General features: G+C 37.4%; 1 protein-coding gene across 2 annotated transcripts in view; it reads left to right on the top strand.

Moving 5' to 3' along the window:
- LOC109109095 (outer dynein arm-docking complex subunit 2-like) overlaps nt 1-19,277 on the top strand; it is a 54,536-nt gene that overhangs the window by 25,545 nt on the left and 9,714 nt on the right. For both annotated transcript variants that reach the window (XM_042767599.1, XM_019122215.2), the window contains exons 11-17: nt 3,470-3,616; nt 3,777-3,986; nt 4,813-5,046; nt 6,575-6,685; nt 6,865-7,019; nt 13,039-13,281; nt 16,117-16,231. In XM_042767599.1, the coding sequence (XP_042623533.1) occupies nt 3,470-3,616; nt 3,777-3,986; nt 4,813-5,046; nt 6,575-6,685; nt 6,865-7,019; nt 13,039-13,281; nt 16,117-16,231 (1,215 nt within the window). The remainder of the gene's footprint in view (nt 1-3,469; nt 3,617-3,776; nt 3,987-4,812; nt 5,047-6,574; nt 6,686-6,864; nt 7,020-13,038; nt 13,282-16,116; nt 16,232-19,277) is intronic.

Raw genomic sequence — 19,277 nt, 5'->3', positions numbered from 1 at the left:
TTTGCCCCTATAGGGTACATGTTAGTACCTTGAAGAAATTATAGACAAAATTATGTAAATTATTCAATATTAGTATCCAAATGTTTAATGTCAGTACCTAAATGGTACATATAAGCATTTTATAATCTTTTTGAAATGTCTTTTAATGTCTCTAATGCTCACCAAGGCTGCATATATTTGATCAAAAATTCAGTAAAACAGTATTATTGTGAAATATTATTACAATTCAAAATTATTATTATATTTTAAAATTATTTTGCTATACTTGCATTTTAAAATATCATTTATTCCTGTAATGGCCAAGCCTTTCAGAAATTTCAGCGGCCATTACTCCAGTGTTCATTGTCACATGATCCTTCAGAAATTATTCTAAAATGCTTCAAAACCATCAAAAAAATCTTAATGAATCCAACTTTATTAACAGAGCTTTCCAATAATATAGTTTACATCCTGCAATGATTACTTGCCCTGCCTAAATTTTCACTGGCCTTGCTACAAAAAAAGTTAATATATTAGTATTTTAATAAATAATATGAAATTGGTAAAAAAAAAAAAAAAATAACAAATAAAGTAATAGCAGAAATAAATACAATAGAACAAAGTAAATAAATACAAATTAAATAAAAAGTGCTTTCAAGTAGGTCTATTGTAATTTATAAATAAAAATATAGATTAAGCCTTATTAAAGCTAAATAAATTTTTCAATCAAAAGCAGATCTAAGCAGAGTGATTTTGTTTTTGTTTTCTTTTGTTCCTTGGTTCCGCGCCTGGAATTTGCTTTATATACAGTAGTAAGTATAGTAACATCCCTAAATGAGTTTGCACACCCCTTCAGTCACATGGGAGAGGTGAGATGGCACATACTCTAACATTAATGTGAGTAAGGTGTATAGTGGTTTAAATGATAAACCTGTCAGTCATCCATGTTCACTGCTTTTATCTGTGTGTGCATCTGTCTTCACACCACAGACTGAGAGTCAGGGCCCATTAGATTTGAGACAGAGACATAATAAAAGACCTTCAAGTGTTTTCTCATTTGTAAAGAATGTCTACAGCACATTGAGACCAAAGCTGCTAGAAAATGAAAGCATATGAATATTGGATTTCTTTTTCCCTGTTATCTGTCCTAAATATAGCTTCATGTTTTTACAAGGTTCAGTGCTAACCCATCAAATGTTTGGAGACAGAGAGAATGGCAAGACAGAGAGTGCAGTGGATTCACTGCTAGTTCCGGATCACATGTGCCTTTTTTTCTCTCACTTTCACTTCTTCTTCTTCTATGTTTTTCTGTCTCTGCCTCTATGACTATTTTTCTCACTTCTTAACACTTTCTCTGACTCCTTCATTGCTCTTATTAGTCTCTTCATATTTCCCCACCCCTTTCTTTCAACTCTACCCTTCATTCTTCTTCTGTTCCTAATGTGTTTCCTCTCTTTGATCTGATGTTCTCCTCTTCTCACATCCACATTCCTTGTTTTGTCTTCTTCAAGAAAATATTCAACTAGCTGCTACTCTGTTTATTATGGAGATGTGCAATACATAGTCACCATAACTGTTATTAATTAATAATAAACATAAGGGGTTTTAAGCTGATTTAGGACCCAGGTTGACATATATATATATATATATATATATATATATATAGTTGTTTGAATATGATGAGTGAAAGTGTGTTTTTGTATTTACTTGTTATTGTCTTTGTATTTGTACCACGCTGCTGCCACTTGCCGGGACACTCTTGCAAAATAGATTTTTAAAGTCAATGAGTTTTTTTTTTAATCTTGGTTAAATAAAGGTTTGAATGAATAATTTAGATTACCTTTGCTATTATCTAAATCTTAAAGTTATTCTTAGAAAATACTAATAATTCAGTAACACTGATCAATGTAACCTTTAGCAAATCTCAAATTATGTTGTTTTGATGCCTAAATTCCCTTAGCATTGATATAGCATTTAAGAGGATTGATTTTATGTGTTTTATTTATTTTGTAGATTTATTTAGATAAAATTGTATATATTTTAATATTAGCCATTTATTACTTATTGGCCATAATTATGAAAAGAATTGCTTATAATCTTTTACCGTCCTCTTAGCCATTCTTTAATTCTTCCATTCTATTTTCCTGCATTCCTTAATTGCAAATAACTTGCAAATAACTGCCCGAAATCTTTACATTTAGTTCTCACTTAAGTATGTTCTTTAAAGTATATTATTTCCTTTATGCTAAAGTGTATTGCTTTTTTTAAGGGACCACTTGCTCTGCTTATACTACTACAAAAAAAAAAAAAAAAAACAGAGAATAAAATAGGTGCAAACTGGAACGTACCATGTGTCTAATAAACAAGCGTGCAAGACTGGCCTAGTCACTGGGTCTTATCTGTAGCTCGTGTTATGAAAAAGAAATGAGTGTTTATTCAGTTTTGGACTTGAGTGTCACATTTCAAAGGTCTGCTGCACGAGCAGCATTACAGCAGCTTACATGCTTCTTTGGGACCTACTGCGTTGAGCACAACCCCAGCCTTGGAGAGAAAAGCCTGTCTTTGTTCACATTCACAAGAGTTGCTCCATAAAAAAGGAGAAAAACAAGGCATCACATTAAAAACACAAGTGCAAGTCAAGTTTCTGGTGTTTTCTCTGGGGGAAAGCTGATCTTAGATCTGTGGTTTTGACCTAAACAAAAAGCAATCACTAAAGAGCCATCATTTCTTCATTAAAGATGATTAATAGTGTAGTATTTTTGCTGGATCCTCTGCTTATTTATCTGTTCGCCCTTCTGTTATTTCATTCCAGCGATAAAGGACATGCCGTGAATGATATCAAAACCACAGTTGTCTGCGATACATATCTGTTAAGGAACTTGGCCCAACAAATGCCACATGTTTGGTTTGTTGTAATCACTGTGTAGGCAACTTCTGAGGAACGACCAGCCTAAAACACTGTGTGTATATAGCAACTGTCAAAACAGAGCTTTTCCCAAGGCCAATCCATTATCATCTCCAACATTTTAGACCTTGTTTTCTTTTAATTGCTAACTTAGGTCATTGTCTATGGTTTCAGGCCGCAGCACAGCAGTAGTCTGTATCAAAGGATCTCTCCCCACCCCTGTTTATAGTCACAATACCAAACACTTATACACAACATGTGGTCAACAAAATAAGACTTGAAGGGAATATGATTTTGGGGTGTGAGTCAAATGGGTCGAAAAAAGGGGTTCATGGAGAAATTAAGCCATTGATGAAAAAAATATGAGAATTATATGGTGCAAAATCTGGCTGCGTACATCAGCCTTCATACTCATGCCTTCACACTGTATAAAATAACAATGGCATATTGTAATGTCAGTGTGTCATTTCACATGCTTTAGATGAATGAAGTGTATAAAGCAACAGCTGTTTTTGTTCATCGTTCTTTGGCTTGTGATGGAGCAGCTAATGCAACTGCTGCATGTGTGTTTGTGTGTATGAACAGGGGGCTAATCAGACAGCCACAGTGATTGTGTTATGCACTTTGAGAGACTTTAACCTGGTCCAGGAGACATGTCAGCTAGCTATCAGAGACGTGGGGGGGCTGGAGGTTCTCATCAACCTGCTTGACACAGATGACATCAGATGTAATGTAAGTGCAATCCAGACTCCAATGATTGGGTCAGAGGTCAACATTTGAGTCTGAGGAATGTTTATATTTCTACAATATTCAACAAATTCAACATGAAACAGCATTCAATATATGAAGTAGTTATTTTAAAAATGGATACTTTACTCTTCCTTGCTGTTAGATTGGTTCTCTGAAGATCTTGAGGGAGATCAGTTGTAACTCTCTGATTCGGCAAACCATCGCTGATCTGGGTGGTTTACAGACCATGGTGTCCATTCTGGACACTCCTGTCAAAGAGCTGAAATGCCTAGCTGCAGAGACCATCGCCAATGTGGCCAAGTTCAGACGGGCCCGCAGGACGGTCCGACAGTATGGTGGCATCAAGAGACTGGTGAGAAATGTGAAGTCTGTGCTTGCCTGTGATTGTCAAAACAGGTTGACCATAATTAAAAACTTGCATATGTTGAAGGAACATATGTATACCACAGTCTATGTCTCGACTCTCTCTCTCTCTCTCTCTCTTTCAAGACTGTTTCTCTCAATCATTTTCTATGCCAGCATCAAAGGGAGCACATTGCAGGTAAAAACAGATTGAATGTCGTGCTCCCCCTCATCCTGGCATGTGTGTTTATTGACAGAGTGACACTCTGTATGATTAGGGCTTGCGTGTTACTCTGCTCTGTATATTTACTCGGGGCCAGACTCGGACGTTCTCAATGTAGCTAGCTATCATAGATTAGTTACATTTAAAAACCCAGACCACCTCTGAACAGCATGCGCATGTAATGCTGTGTTAGAGCAGCCTTCTGGTTTGACGGCAGGGGAAACATAAAATGTACTCTTTGAATAATGTGGTCATTTGTAGGTTTTGATGTAAAATAGTCTGAATTTTCAAGCCGTCTTAAGTAACAGCCAATCTTTGGCTGATGATGAATGTTTAGATGAATAATGGCAGCTTCAGGGCAGGAGATTGTGAAGTGCACTAAAGATGTCATAAAGTACACCATGACCCTATTAATAAAACATTCACGTTTGTTTTCACATGACATGACTCTCCTACCTTAATTTGGAGTGAAATGAAAGCAAAAAAAAGCACAATAATGAATAGTAATGTAATAATAATAATATCATGTGAAGCAGAGTGACAAATCTATTGCAGTATTTCAAAATTCAAGCACAGGAAAGTGTGTTTGAAAAGCTGAAGTTGTTTCTGGCAGGTGGAGTTGTTGGACTGCTTGCCTGACAGTGTGTCTCTGAGTGCGGAGCAGGAGAGGGATGCGGATGTGGCGCGCTGTGGGGCTCTGGCTCTTTGGAGCTGCAGCAAGAGCACCAGGAACAAGGAATCCATCCGTCAGGCCGGGGGAATCCCTCTGCTCGCCCGGTTGCTCAAGTCGTCACAGAAGAACATGCTCATCCCTGTGGTGGGAACCTTGCAGGAGTGCGCTTCTGAGGTTTGCTTCATCTATTAGAATGAGCCACTTTTAGAATATGAATGTAGTCCCCAGTTGTAAGTCGCTTTGGATAAAAGCGTCTGCAAAATGACTAAATGTAAATGTAGACATGTTTTGAATACCCTATCAAAACAAACAGTACTACTTTATGTGCTGAACCTAAAGCAGATGCTTAAAATATTTATTTGAATTTTCTTTAGTAGCTACACTGAAAATGTTTAGTGTAGAATTCACTTTGAAGCAACTTTCCCTAATAAATTTCCAGTAAATCCAACCTGATCTCATGAAAGTGCATATCAATAGCACAAGGTTATGTTTTGGTTTGGCGTACTATTCATACGCAGAAATTGACTTTGGCGTGCATATGATAAGCAATGGGTAGGATTATGGTTGTGGGGTAGATGCGTATCATATGTGAAAACGGTGTATCATATGCACGCCAACAAATTGCGTATCATTCGCATGCAAAAACTGTGTATTATATGCACGTCAAACCTGTGCGTATCATAAGCACGCCAAAGTCAATTTCTGTGTATTAATAGCATGAATTTCTGTTTGCATTTGGCATACTATTTATATGCATTTTCATGAGGCCGGGTTCGTAATTCTCATAAATAATTACAAATATAAAAGGCAAGAAACAGTGAATTAAACATACAATTTTAAAGTAGAAAGTCTGAAGTACTGTGTTTTAAGAAAGAAATAATACTATTGTTCAGCAAAGATACGTTAAATTATTCAGAAGCAACAGTAGAGATATTTATAATGTTAAAAATGTTTCAAATCAATTCTGTTCTTTTGAGCTTTCTATTCATCAAACAATCCCAAAAAAGTCATGATCTCCACAAAGCTATTAACCAGCGCAAACTGTTAGAAATAATCTAATGATATAATTATAATAATAAAATAAGAAAAGTTTCTTGAGCGCCAAATCAGCATATTCATATTATTTTTGGAGGTTCGTGTGACACTGAAGACTGGAAGTTCTTCAGCTGGAAATTCAGCTTTGCCATCACAGTAATACATTACATCTTAAAGTATATTAAAATAGAAATGTTATTTTAAATTGAAATAATATTTTACAATATTTCTGTTTTTGATCAAATCAATCTTAGTGTGGTTAAAAAAAAAATCTCACAGACCCCTAACTTTTGAGCATTATGTATAATTTTAATTCTAAATTTATTGTTATAACAATTATCTATATGGCATGGCATTATAAATAGCATTAAATACTATAAAGTGTATTTACATACACAAGTATTGTGAAACACATAATGCAAGCTGCAAATGCTACATGTAAAGCCACTCTATACAAGGACACTTGACTGAAACCTTACTTATGACTGGCAGATTGTTTCTTTTAAAGGACCAGTTTGAAGGTGAATGACTATATGAGGCCAGAAGCAAGAAACCCTAGGATGAAATAAGCGCTATGCCTCTGCAAGCAGTGTTGTTTGGCAAGGCAGAGTGGTTTTTACAGTAGGTGTTCAGCGTAGAGAGTCATTCTGCATGTTTGTGTTGGCAGAAGAGCTACAGAATTGCTATACAGACCGAGGGCATGATTGAGGATCTGGTGAAGAACCTCAGCTGTGACAACCAGGAGCTCCAAATGCACTGTGCCAGCGCTATCTTTAAGGTAAGGCCATACACACTCAACTACAATTTTCTTTGGCACTGTACAAAAGGAGCGAGGTTGAGGTAAAAATGAAATGAAAATACTAATTTAGTCCTGGCTCTGATCATCAGTGCGGTGAACATCTCCATGCTGCCTATATCTGTGTACTGTATGTGTGTGTGGCTTCATTCCTGTCTTAGTGTGCAGAAGATAAACATACCCGTGATTTGGTGCGGCAGTACGACGGACTGAAGCCACTGGTCATGTTGCTCAACAAAGCTGAAAACAAGCAGTTACTAGCTGCCACGACTGGAGCCATCTGGAAATGTTCCATCAGCTTGGAAAATGTAGCTAAGTATGTGCAAGTAACTACAGAGCTTCTGCGCAAGCATTTATTTAGTTTTTCAAAAATAATTATGACTGTGTTCCTCTCAGAACAAGTGTAATTACTCATTATATGTAGAAGAAATATTTTAAACAGTATATTAATTCACATAATTTATCACAGTTAGAAATAAATTAGAAGTTTGAAATTTCTGATTAGTTTCATGAGGTTTATGGGTTGTGTCTTGCAGAATACAGGTTTAAAAGAACCGTATTACAAAGATTTACTTTAACTTAATTACATTCCTTAAAATCAAAATTGCATTGTGTAGTCAAAAGACCTCTTGATCTCAGTGTGGCTTATTTAGACTAGGAGGAGTCAAATCAATGTGAGATGCATAATTGGCTCCAGATTTGGTCAAATTGTGCACCGCTCGTAAAAAGGAGTCTGGTAAGGTGAAGGACAGAGGATGTGCAATCAAACGCAGCCTTCGTTTTTATGAGATGTCTCATTTGTTCACTTCTAACACTCAGATTTTCCATGGCTCAAAGCTGTCAACCATTGTCCATCCGAGTCTGTGCCGAGTGCAGCTACAGAAGTGATTATTTGAAGAGAGAGCAAAAGTTTTTATAAACTCTGTGAATGAGCTCTGATCTTTTATGATGACTTTTTGCTAGAAGAATGCAAATTGTTCTTTCACCAATACCACTAACAAAAGATGAAGTAAAGTGTTGATTTTATAGACACCCGTGATGTGTTAGTCGAGGCCGTTGCTCCATTAGTGGCAAGTGGGATGTGGGACATGTGGAATGCTTCTCTGAAACAGTCGTGCTGTAATATTCAGGAGTGTAAGTTGAAATACTCTTAAACCATTTGTCATGTAAAGCACGCTGGTCTTTATTCCAACGTCACTTAGCTCAGTGAAGATGATGACCATCCTGGAGGCTTTCCTGGTGTAATTTTTCTGGCGGCTGATGTCTTTTAAGCCAGTCATTTTCCCCCATAAATACAAAAAAAGCTTGGAATCATCATCTGGCTTGCCCATTCAGTCACACAAGCACTCTCATATAAAAGTGATTTACTCATATTACTTTGCTTTGCAGTGTGCGTTCGGGGACATGTACTCTTACAGGGCTCAAAAATGCATTCTTTAATTCCTCCATTACCTGTCTATAAATTATCAGGTGTTATTTTCACAGCTTTAAAGCCAAGGAGCTGATAAATCTACATTTTTTGTTTATGATAAGAGCATTTTTTTTATTTTATTTTATGGGATTGTTATAGACTAGGATGTGTAGAAGGATCTGCTGTCTGGCCCCACACCAGCTTCAAATAGAATAGTATTGAAAGAGGAATTCAGAGGGAGGCTTCTGTCTGAAATGGCCCAGTAGCAGCATGGCCGCTCTCTCTTCACCTCATAAGTCAAAACTGACAAAAGCTCATCCTACGTTTACATCAGGCTTAGTTTGCTGAAACTGGAGGCAGATGCCCCATGCCACATTTAATTCACTTAATATCCCATTAGCCAAATAAGTGTCCTATAAGAAAAGTAATGCTCTGTGAAAACATTCAGTTGTTAAGATTGGGACCACGGTAATACCTCTGAAGAAGCCTTGTTGAAATATATGCTTAAAAGAGAGATTAAACAAGCCAGTAAACAAAGTGTGTGAACACTACTGAAGTAGAAACTCCTGTTCACACTGAAAATAACTATAACAAAATATAATTTATTAAAAAATAATTCTAGAGAATAGTTGACTCCACATCACAACTATAAAAAAACAACTTATGCAATTTTCCATGCACATATCAGGATTTATAAAAAGTAAACTAGGCGTAAATATGTGTGGACCCTACGGACACTCTAGACCAGGGGTCCTCAAACCCTAGACCTTGAGATCCACTTTCCTGGAGAGTTTAACTCCAACCCTAATCAAACACATCTGAACAAGCTAATCAAGGTCTCCAGGATTGCTACAAAGTTGCAAGTAGGTGTGTTTAATCCAAGTTGGAGCTAATCTCTGCAGAAAAGTGGATTTCGAGGTCTAGAGTTGAGGACCCCTGCTCTAGACCTTGCATGTGATCTCTTTTACTGGAGTGAGCGAAGTGATGAAGTAAACAGAATGATTTTAAACTCTGTTTTCTGTTTGATATACACATTTAGATTAAATATTGCCATCTTAATGGAATTAAGTACTCAAATTACATTTTAAATTAAATACACAAGTTATTATCGTAAAAGTTAAACAAAAATTATATGAATTTAGATTTGTATTGGATGTACCGCTTTTGAACACTTTCCTGTGGCATGCTGTCTTAATGTTTTAACTACAGCGAAGATTTCTTGGCGCATAATAATTCTACTTTAAATTGTGTTCTAAATAGCAGAACTCATGTTCTGAGAAAATATTTTTGTGTGAATAATGATCACTGAGGTGTACTTGACATCGTCTAAGCAGATGGCTTAGCAACATAAGTGTTATAATGACAGACACCAAAGGACTCGCTTAGTGACCGAACAGTCCATTGGCCGATTTGAATAGGTCTGATGATACAGTACTGGACAACCTCTGCTGCACGCAGGTGTCATGCACAGACAGACAATAACCTAGTGACAACCCTTTGATGGTCTTTCCAGTATTTTGAAAAAATAAAATAAAATCATAGTATTTGAAATATAGAATTTGAAGGAAACGTTAAGATACGCACATTTTATTTTTTAAATATATATTTGTCAGTGACAATCTATTGACTACACAATGAAATTTAGATTTTTAGGTAAAAAAAATCAATGTAATGAAGATAAACTAAATCTTTGAAATATGTTTTTTAAACCTGTATTCTGCCAGATGAAACCCATAAACCTCATGAAACTAATCAGCAATGAGTTAGGCAATTATTTACAATGCCAAAAATAAGTAGGTCTATTTTTTCTTAATGTATTTTATATTGTTAAACATGGTATTACGTGGATGGTAATATGCATATGGAAATGATATGCAGATGACATTATGTATAGTAAAAGTAGCCGTTGTAAGCTCCATTTATGGTTATTTCTGGGAGGAGACAGGGTGGAGATGCACATACATACAATTTTCTGCTGATTGAGTTTTATAAAGGTTTTATAAATCTGAAACCCTTTGTGCGTATGCACACTTTTAGGATGAAATCTACAGAAAGTTTTATACACGAGGCCTCAGGTCCTTTTATCAGTGTATTAGTTCTTATCAACTCTTATCTTTATCCAGAACATAAAGATTCATTTTGTGCTAGAAACTATGCCAAACTATGTAAGAGCTACGCTCTTCTCCCATTGGTCAGTTTTTTGTTTTTTTTTCATGATAGTCTGTATTGTGTTGTGTTCACTTGCACAGGTGGCTGGTTTAAAGTTTGAGATGTCAACTTTACAGATAACCACTGTGTTACTGGCAGAATATTTAATGAATACTTGGACATGAAGAAAGAACTGGTTTTATTACCATTTTTTTTTGTACAACATATAAAGTATCAAGGTCGAACACAGCAATTGGAATAAAACAACCAACCATTTATGTCAAATTAAATCTGCTGAGGGAAGGGAGCACTAGGTCAGTGATCATTTACCAGGGAATGTTTTCCCGATCCATCTGGTCTCAGTGTAAGTGCAGTGTGCCATTTCAGAAACATTCACGGCCTGGCATTTTAAGGCAAAAATCATTTCAGAATGTATTTTACAGTGGTCATAATTTTGAGGTGCTTTTCCTCCTTATTATTCTCCGCTGAAAGCGCACAAGCTGAGAGTTCTGGTGTTGCCAGCAGCAGACAGCATGTCTTTGTGTGGATGATGAGAGGCCTGGTCACTTGAGTCCACTAAAAAGAGGGGTTCATGGCTGGGTCGAAGGGGCTTTTAGAAGGTGGTGGTGACTGGAGAGGACGTGAGGCCTCCACAAATGTGCTGGGAAAGGCATATGTTAACCATTTACCTGATTAATGATGCATAAAATTAAAATTGTTATATTTTAACTAGAAAAATATTATAATGATTATGCTCATAACCTTAATACACAAAGGGAGATATTCACTGGAGTTTTTAGTTATATAGGGCTTTTAATTCAATATCACAGTTATCTTTGATCTTTCAGCTAAGAATTCACTAAAGGCTTAATTACGTACTAATTTCTAGTGATAAATATTCAAAATAGGACAAAGTAGTTTTGGTGGGCTGAAATCATTGACCGAAACAGTGACTTTTAATTAATGCTATCCAATGATGTGTTTTGACCATGTCAGCACCTATTTTTTGCATTCATTTATTTATTTATTTTCTATCTAGCCATCCATCCATCCATCCATCCATCCATTTAATGTTATGTTTTGGCTAAATGAAAACTTGATTTCAGTGTAAAATAAATAAAATAAATTCACCTCTCTTCCCACATCAAAGTGATCCATAATAGTGATCCAATCCTAACCTTTGTTGTATCCCATACATCCCATAGAAATGAACTGAAGTTTTATCTAATGTTTTCTTCAAAGAAACTGCTAAATTACGCAATAAAATGATTAAAAACTAAAAAGAATGGTGGCAAACACTTCTCCAAGTAAACTAAAAAGAGAAAAGTATCATTTTAAATGATTCAGGACTGAAAACGTTAGTTTAAAATTGCATTTAAAACTATATCTCCATAAACCTACATTAGAAGAGTATAAAAGCTTGTATGAGAAAATGAGAGAAGGCAACAGTTGCTAAGTCAGGAATGTTTTAACTGTGGATCTTAGCAAAAGGGTCAAATGTTTTGGGTTTTACTGGTCACTTAGTGCTCTAAAAATAGTTTTTGCAGTCTTTTCTCATCTACCCTCATCAAATATCCTTTATCAATTAATTTTTATTTACAGCTATAACAATGTGCTTCAATAATCTTAGTCAAAGAGTCAATGGGAGCATTTAGGATGCCGTTAGGAGCTGTAAAACGGCGCATACCTACTCTTTAAACTTCTTTTTGTGGAAGCAACTGATCTGTGCAGTTTCTTGTTGTTTCTCTTGGCATGATTATTTGGCAGGTTGGTGTTGGCTTTACAAAAATTGACAACACCCACAGTCCATTTATCAGAGGTAACATGTAATTACTCCACAACTTTAATGTAGCATACTGATAACACTTTGCTGATGGCATCTCTGTTTTACATGCTATGTGTAGGCCTGGCCTTTTTTCCGACTTTTTATGCTGAGCTAATTTTGGTTACTTGCAAGAAAATACTTGGTTGACTTTGACCAAAGCCAAGTGACCTTGGACACTCAATGGTCTTCAGGGCTGCTTAGCCAGAAACCGTAACTGTGAATAAAAACAGCCATATAGCTTAACCATTCATCAGAGATTCGTTTTGGCTTTGCGACCACATTATATGCCTTTTAAATGTTTACTGTAGTTTAGCACTACTTGGAAAACAAAGCCAGAATTGCACCAAAAGCTCTTGTTGTCTTGCTCCAAACCAAAAATGTGGTCATTGAATATAAATGCATATTGAGCGCAGCGTGGGAAATGTTGCGGTAATAAAGGATCACCGGATTTATTCTCCATCTAGATATCCAAAACCCTTATGAATACTTCCTGTTGCTATTTAGGGTTTTGAGTCTTAATGTTCTTACAATCCATTACATGATGAAAAAAAAATGTTTCATCTAATTATAAACAAACCATTTTAATGTTTTTGTATCCATTGAAGAAAGGTCCTTCAGAGCAATATTGACACAACTTGCTCTCTTTCATGGAATTCCCATGGATTTCCAGTTATCCCATCAGATACCACATTTTGAACCCAAAATTTTAAACATACAGGGAAAAAACTCACTATTCATTACAAAAAAATGTATACAGCTTTCAACTGCTGTGTTTTTTTTAATTATAGGCAAGAGTGAGTTTACAGAGGAAATGTGCCCAAGTTTGGTAAAAAAAAAAAAAAAAAAAAAAAAGAAGTGGACCATAAATGTTTGTGTGGAGGTCCTAGTATTTTTTCATTGACTTGCATAAGAGTAATAATTTCTTGCTCTCTCCTTTTCTCTCTCTCTCAGGTTTCAGGAGTATAGGGCACTAGAAATTCTGGTAGGTCTGCTCAAAGACCAACCTGAAGAGGTATTGGTTAATGTAGTGGGAGCTCTGGGAGAATGTGCCCAAATATCGGAAAATCTTGCCACCATCCGCAAGAGCGGTGGTATCCAGCCTTTGGTCAAGTTACTCAGCGGCACCAACCAGGCCCTTCTGGTAAACGTCACAAAGGCCGTGGGAGCCTGTGCCACTGACCCTGAGAACATGCCGTAAGTCTTACTTCAGATTTATCATTATTTTACAGCACTTTTAAATTTGTCCTTTGCAAGCCAAATAATAACAATCTGTACTGTATTAGTATTAGTAATACATTTTCTCTGTGCTCATATAAGACTGTTTTTACTGATTTTGTATTACCTAATTAACCTGGATCCAAAACAGTTGTCCAGAAACAATCCAGCAGCTGACAATGCTTACAGTGTCCAACCTTGTCCCTGTAATCCCTCTCACTGTTGCCATTGGCTTAGTTTAGGATGACAAGGCATTGTTCTTGTTCTCTGTAAAAGATTCCATGTTCACCGCTTCTGTGGCGGATCCAACAGGGCCAGACTCCATACTCCACACATGCAGGACAAGAGCCCTCAGCCCTGGTACTGTAATTACAGGGCTCAGAGATCTGTGTTTACTCTACCTGCTGTGAGACTCATAGTTGCGGCCAGGGTGGAGGCCTTTTATTGTCTCATTGCGGTCAGTTTGAATAAACTGCAAAGCACTTCAGACAACTGCCATTTGGACTTGCTAAACAGAAAAAGGCAGGCGAGCATAAGCACAGATGAGTACATGGAATGTCTTTTTCAGCTTTTCACCTCTTGCACTTTACTGTACTGTACTAGATTATAGTCTGTATTGAGTGCAAAAACAAATGAACAACGTGACCAGTGTAGTCTAATTTGCTAACAAATAACTCATGAATACTTTTTGGTGAATAAAAAACATCCATTGTGACCAGTGTAGTCTGATTACTGAAACAAATGACTCTTACGAGTTAGTTCTGTTAATGAATAGTTAGAAAAAAAAACGAGTTTCCAGAATTAATCAGTCTGAAACACAGCCCTGTATAATTTACGACATAAGCAGAGGGAAAATTGCTTTCATATGTAAGCAAAATGGACTTTATAACTGAAATAACCCAAATGAATCTGTGTCAAATCTGAAATTAATCTAATTTAATCTACTCAAACATAATTGAATAAAATTGGATGAAAATCAAAAACAAAGAGCTTGTGAATAGGAATGGAGTCTGGAAATCTGTATCAATACCCAGCCCTAGTGGTGACATAAACAGAAAAACAAGTATCATTGTCTTTAATATATGCAGAGCACAAAACTGCCATGTAATTGACACATTCACAGGGATTTGACTATTGGTTTTTCTGTATATTTAACACATCTGACTCTCATTGCTTTTACAAGACTGTTATAGACTGCAGTCCGCTTCTTAATTAATGCTGGACACAAATGAAGAGCATTTTGTTCCCTTCTCTTCTGCACCCAAGCTCACACAGCCTTTGTCTGAAAGATTAATACGTTCATGGATGTGAGCAACCACAGTGGTTTAGTAAAAGTCCATAAAGCTTGTTTTTGAAGAAATAAGGTCATTCATTTCATTTGAGTGACCAATAACTTCAATCCTGTAGTTCTATGTAACAGCTCTTTAACATGTTGTTCTTGTTTTCTCATGGAATCTATATTTAGTACCTGTCTTTTTGTTCCCATTTCCTTATAACAGGGTGTACTTTTTAATGCTTTTTCATTCCTTTTCGTTCTGTGTTGATGGTTTATTTTGAGAATTAAACAGTAGTCTACAAAGCAATTAGCATAGCTCGTATTTGATGATTGTTTTCTTTCACAGAACAGCATGTTCAGGCCTGTTTCTGAAATTAAAAGTAGTAAAAGGAAGTCATGACGGTCTGCCCTCAACATGGTAAAAAAATCTGGAACTCAAAATTATTGGTCAATTTGATAACATACTAATTACCTTTTCAAAATGATTTATTGAAATATTAGGTCTTTATACATCTAATGGGCATTAAACAATTGCAACTACATTTTCCATTGCTGTTGTCAAACACACAAACTTCTACAGTTAAACCAGTACAGGGACTGATTTCTAGATACATCTTACTACTGTAGTCTTGAGTGCATCTTACCTGTTTAAGTACAGGATTATGTCCTGCTCCTGAAGGATTTAGTGGCCTCTCAGGGTAGCATGGGTCTCTCCCTGTTATCATGCTTCTCAAACTGATTTATTATCAGGTTGGGGTTGGGGGGGGGTACGCTTGGCATTAAGATGGCTCTGACCGGTGCTCGGCCCGGCCTCCATTCACTGGTTCCCCTCTTTGCAGCGTGGTTTAGCGATTATGACAGCATTGAATGTCGGCCTTGTCGCTTGATGCACACATGGGAAACAGGTTACATGTTATTTATACCTGACAAACGGACTGCACTGAAGAGTCATTTTCCTGGACTTCCCAGAGCCTGACTACATCCTTTAGTAGAATCATATCCACAGCATGAAATACAGCCTGTTCCTAAGTAAACCTCACTCAGAAGCAGTGAAATATAGAAAGCCTTGTCTCTGAGAATGTTTGACTTGGAAAACGTACTTTCTCTGGGTTTTTTCCTCCTCTGACTCGCCGACAGGAACCGAGTTAAACGGTGCGCTCCGTGCAAGTGTGTGTGAATGTAAGTGTTTTTGTCCACGGTCTGCTATAAATATCTGCATGGACCTCCTAAAAGCATTGTACGGGTCAGGCCTCGGCCAGACTGATGTGAACATGTTTTAATGGAGTTGTTGGAAGATGAGCAAGGGGTTTCTGATCTGCTACTGGAATGTTTTCATCATCACAGCAGGAGGGATAGTCTGCTGCAAAAGCCAAACTGAATCCTGGGAAAAGCAGACATATAAACATGTTTGGAAAACAAGTCATGAGCTTACAATGTACATTGCATTGTATACTATGTAACGAGGGGGTGATAAATCAGGTTGATGTAACATCTCACTCAGTATCCAGAGGTTACAAGTTGTTGTTCTTCTCTCTCAGGATAATCGATCGTCTTGACGGTGTACGTCTTCTTTGGTCTTTGCTGAAGAACCCCAGTCCAGACGTTCAGGCTAGTGCTGCCTGGGCCATCTGCCCCTGCATTGAAAATGCAAAGGTATGTTTAATTATGCCCAGTTTCAAAAGAGGTTCATCTGTATCTCGCCATATTAAAAATAAAGTGACCCATGGTGTTTTAATAAACAATGTAGTGAATGAATATTGACTGCTGCCATTGCAGATATGCAAAATCCTGACTAGAGATGCCCAAGTAGCCCAATTCTAATGCCATTGTGGAATCAGTATTTAAAAAAACATGAAAAACAGAGATGCTAACACTAATAAAAGAACTACTAAATGTACATTTAAGAGTGCTGCCCTCTAAATGGTTAACTCTTTTAAAGTCCACAGAGTAAACCGAAATCACGTGTTCAGAATTACAACATCCAGAATATGGACAAAGCAGTTGGTCTCATCTATATATAGGATATAAATCTCATAGCTGGCACAGAGCAAGTCTGCTTTCCTGAGCCTCTTGTGTAACACATTAAAACAATTACATGATTGTTCCTGTAGATTATCAGCACAGTTACAAATAAAAGAACATTGTTGTATAATGTATCTTTATTTTTTGTCTAAACCAACAGTTTTCTGCTTCTCTCAGGGGGAGAATTTCTTATCTTTTCTTTCTCTGTGTACCCCCATCGCTGTGATTTGTGGCAAGAACAGAGCAGGTTCACTTCATGGACTGCAATGGGTCAGCAGCCCTTAGCATGCGCATTCAGAGAGAGGAGAGTGAGGGTTGGTGGCAAGGACTATGTGAAATTACGTGCACATCCAGACCAGGAACCTGATCGGCCTCACAGCAGCAGTTATTTAGATAAAGGCCCATGTGGATTGAGTTAGCAGCTCCAGGGCAAGATTTATGAGAATCATGCTTGAGGAACCGCATCTAGGGACTTTAAAATCCCTACCAGCGCACAAACACACGCTCACAGCTGGTACTTAGTATGAATCCTCTAGTGATTATTAGCTACTGTGAGATCATGCAATGCATGCAATGTTATCTGACCATTCTTAATTAGTTCAATTAGTCCGAAGAATCAAGGTATGGTACGTTAGTGATTTCTGCTAAATTTTGTTTGCAAAAAAAGGTCTAATAGTGTACAGCTCACAGAAAAATCACTTTCAAACCAAACATTTTCTGTTGGTTAACATGGCGAATCTACTTGAGCCCACTGTGAAATCTGTATGGGGAAATCTTTTGCCCTCCACATAATTCCTGATCCTGTGTATTCCTACTGAAAATACTGTATTTAGTCTGTGAAAATTTGTCGAACAATAATAAATGTGGCCGCACTTTCTCAATGCACAATTTATTATATTTTCTTTTGTTTGTGGTGCCTATCCAGAATTTGGACACATTGCTAGATTTGATTCCCAGGGAATGCATGTACTGATGAACTGTACATTTTGAAAATGCAGTGTAAAAGCTTAACTTTGTTCTTCACTTAGGTCTAGAAAGAAGGTCAAAACAGCTGAGCAGCAAACATATTGCTGGGGCTGACATATTTTTGGACCCGTCGGTGAGAGAAATCACTCTGATTGGCTGTTCAGCTTAGCGAACCAATGCACAAAAAAATGGAAGTGATGAAAGCATGTAAAAGATGAAGCCAAGAGGGCACATAAATAACTAATCAGACATATTTAAAGAAGCTATGTAGCGAATCCGTCTGTGGTGAGCGAGATATTAAGGCAAGTACCGCTTTGTTAACAGTTTGTATATTCACAGTCCTAGGTATTCTGGTGTCTGTTTTTGAATGATGAATACTGTCACCTGCTGGTATGGAGAGTTATTTCCTCTCATGCAGGTGCAGAATGTGCATGCTAGTTGGTCGGTGGATGTAGTATTTGTGGTGTATTCATGCACAACTAAATGCAGGTTATGTGAGGGGACACCACAATCTGCTTTCGTTGACGCTAGTGTATTTATGTACACTTTAAATTAAAACATCTTCCATAAGCATTAATGTAAATGTTAAAATATTATACCTCACACTCAATTCCCTTAATGCTATAATGTTTTTTGAGTGCAGTTCCCTCATTTTTGTCTCTCATATTCACACTCTCAGCAGCTTGTTCTTTCGTTTTTCTCCCTCGGGCCTTTTCCTCTCCTTCTTTCAGCTTGGCTTACATTGGTTTTTGCACACTGTTTGTGTTTCATCCGTTCTCCCTCTTTCTCCCTCACTCTTCCTCCCTCTCTGCACATCTCGCTTCGTGCTGTGTTTGCTGATGTGGAACTTAGTTGGGGATGTTTTTGTGGGCCCTGGGTTGAAAGGGTTCCTCAGTGACCCTCCGCAGCTGGTGGCTCTGCCATACTTCCTCTTCTGCTCCCGCTCTTCTCTCTCACTCTCTCTTTCCCAGTGTTCATCAGTATTCCTGTACTGCCATTTCCTGTGTGAGACACGCTGCAGATTCCTCCCCTCTCCTCCCTGATCTGTGCCCAGACACACTAAACACAGAGCTCATCCTTTGGCTTCACTTTAGAGGCTCACCCTGCTCTGCACGCTTGACCTGCTCTGGCTCTCTTCTTCTCTTTCTGGGTCTGCAGGGTGGAAGGCTGACTTTTACTGTGCTGTGTACAAGGGTTTATTAGGGTTAAGCTGTGTTGTGAAATACAGGGTTATACAAGGACAGACTTTATTGTTCTCAGGAGAACCCCATAGGACTGCACTTACAAGAGGGTTAGGACCTTTAGACTTTCTGTAGACTTTCTTTGCACAGAGGTAAACTCAAGACCTGGTTGTGTCTTGTACATGACCAGAACAGAAGAAGCAACCTGTGGTACTCCATAATCATTCCTTGTCATTGAAAGTTACATCTTTATTTAGTAAAAATAGCAGGTGGGTTTTTTTATTGAAGGTTCGGCTTCATCTGATTCCAAAACCATAGTGATATGCCTCTGTACCATCAATGAAGATATCACTGTACCTATTTTATAATCGTTCTGAACACCCTGGTGCCATGCTGGCATTCTACATACCCTCTGGCACAACTGAAATGACTGGACTGAATATAAAAGAGTGACTAAAGTTGCCATTTCTGGGCAATATGTGTGGGCATGTGTGTTTTTAATGCCCACTGTTCTACTGCGATTGGCCCTC

The sequence above is a fragment of the Cyprinus carpio genome, chromosome A12 (assembly GCF_018340385.1).
Source record: "Cyprinus carpio isolate SPL01 chromosome A12, ASM1834038v1, whole genome shotgun sequence".
Taxonomy (NCBI): domain Eukaryota; kingdom Metazoa; phylum Chordata; class Actinopteri; order Cypriniformes; family Cyprinidae; genus Cyprinus; species Cyprinus carpio.
This window is presented reverse-complemented; position numbering and strand designations above follow the sequence as displayed.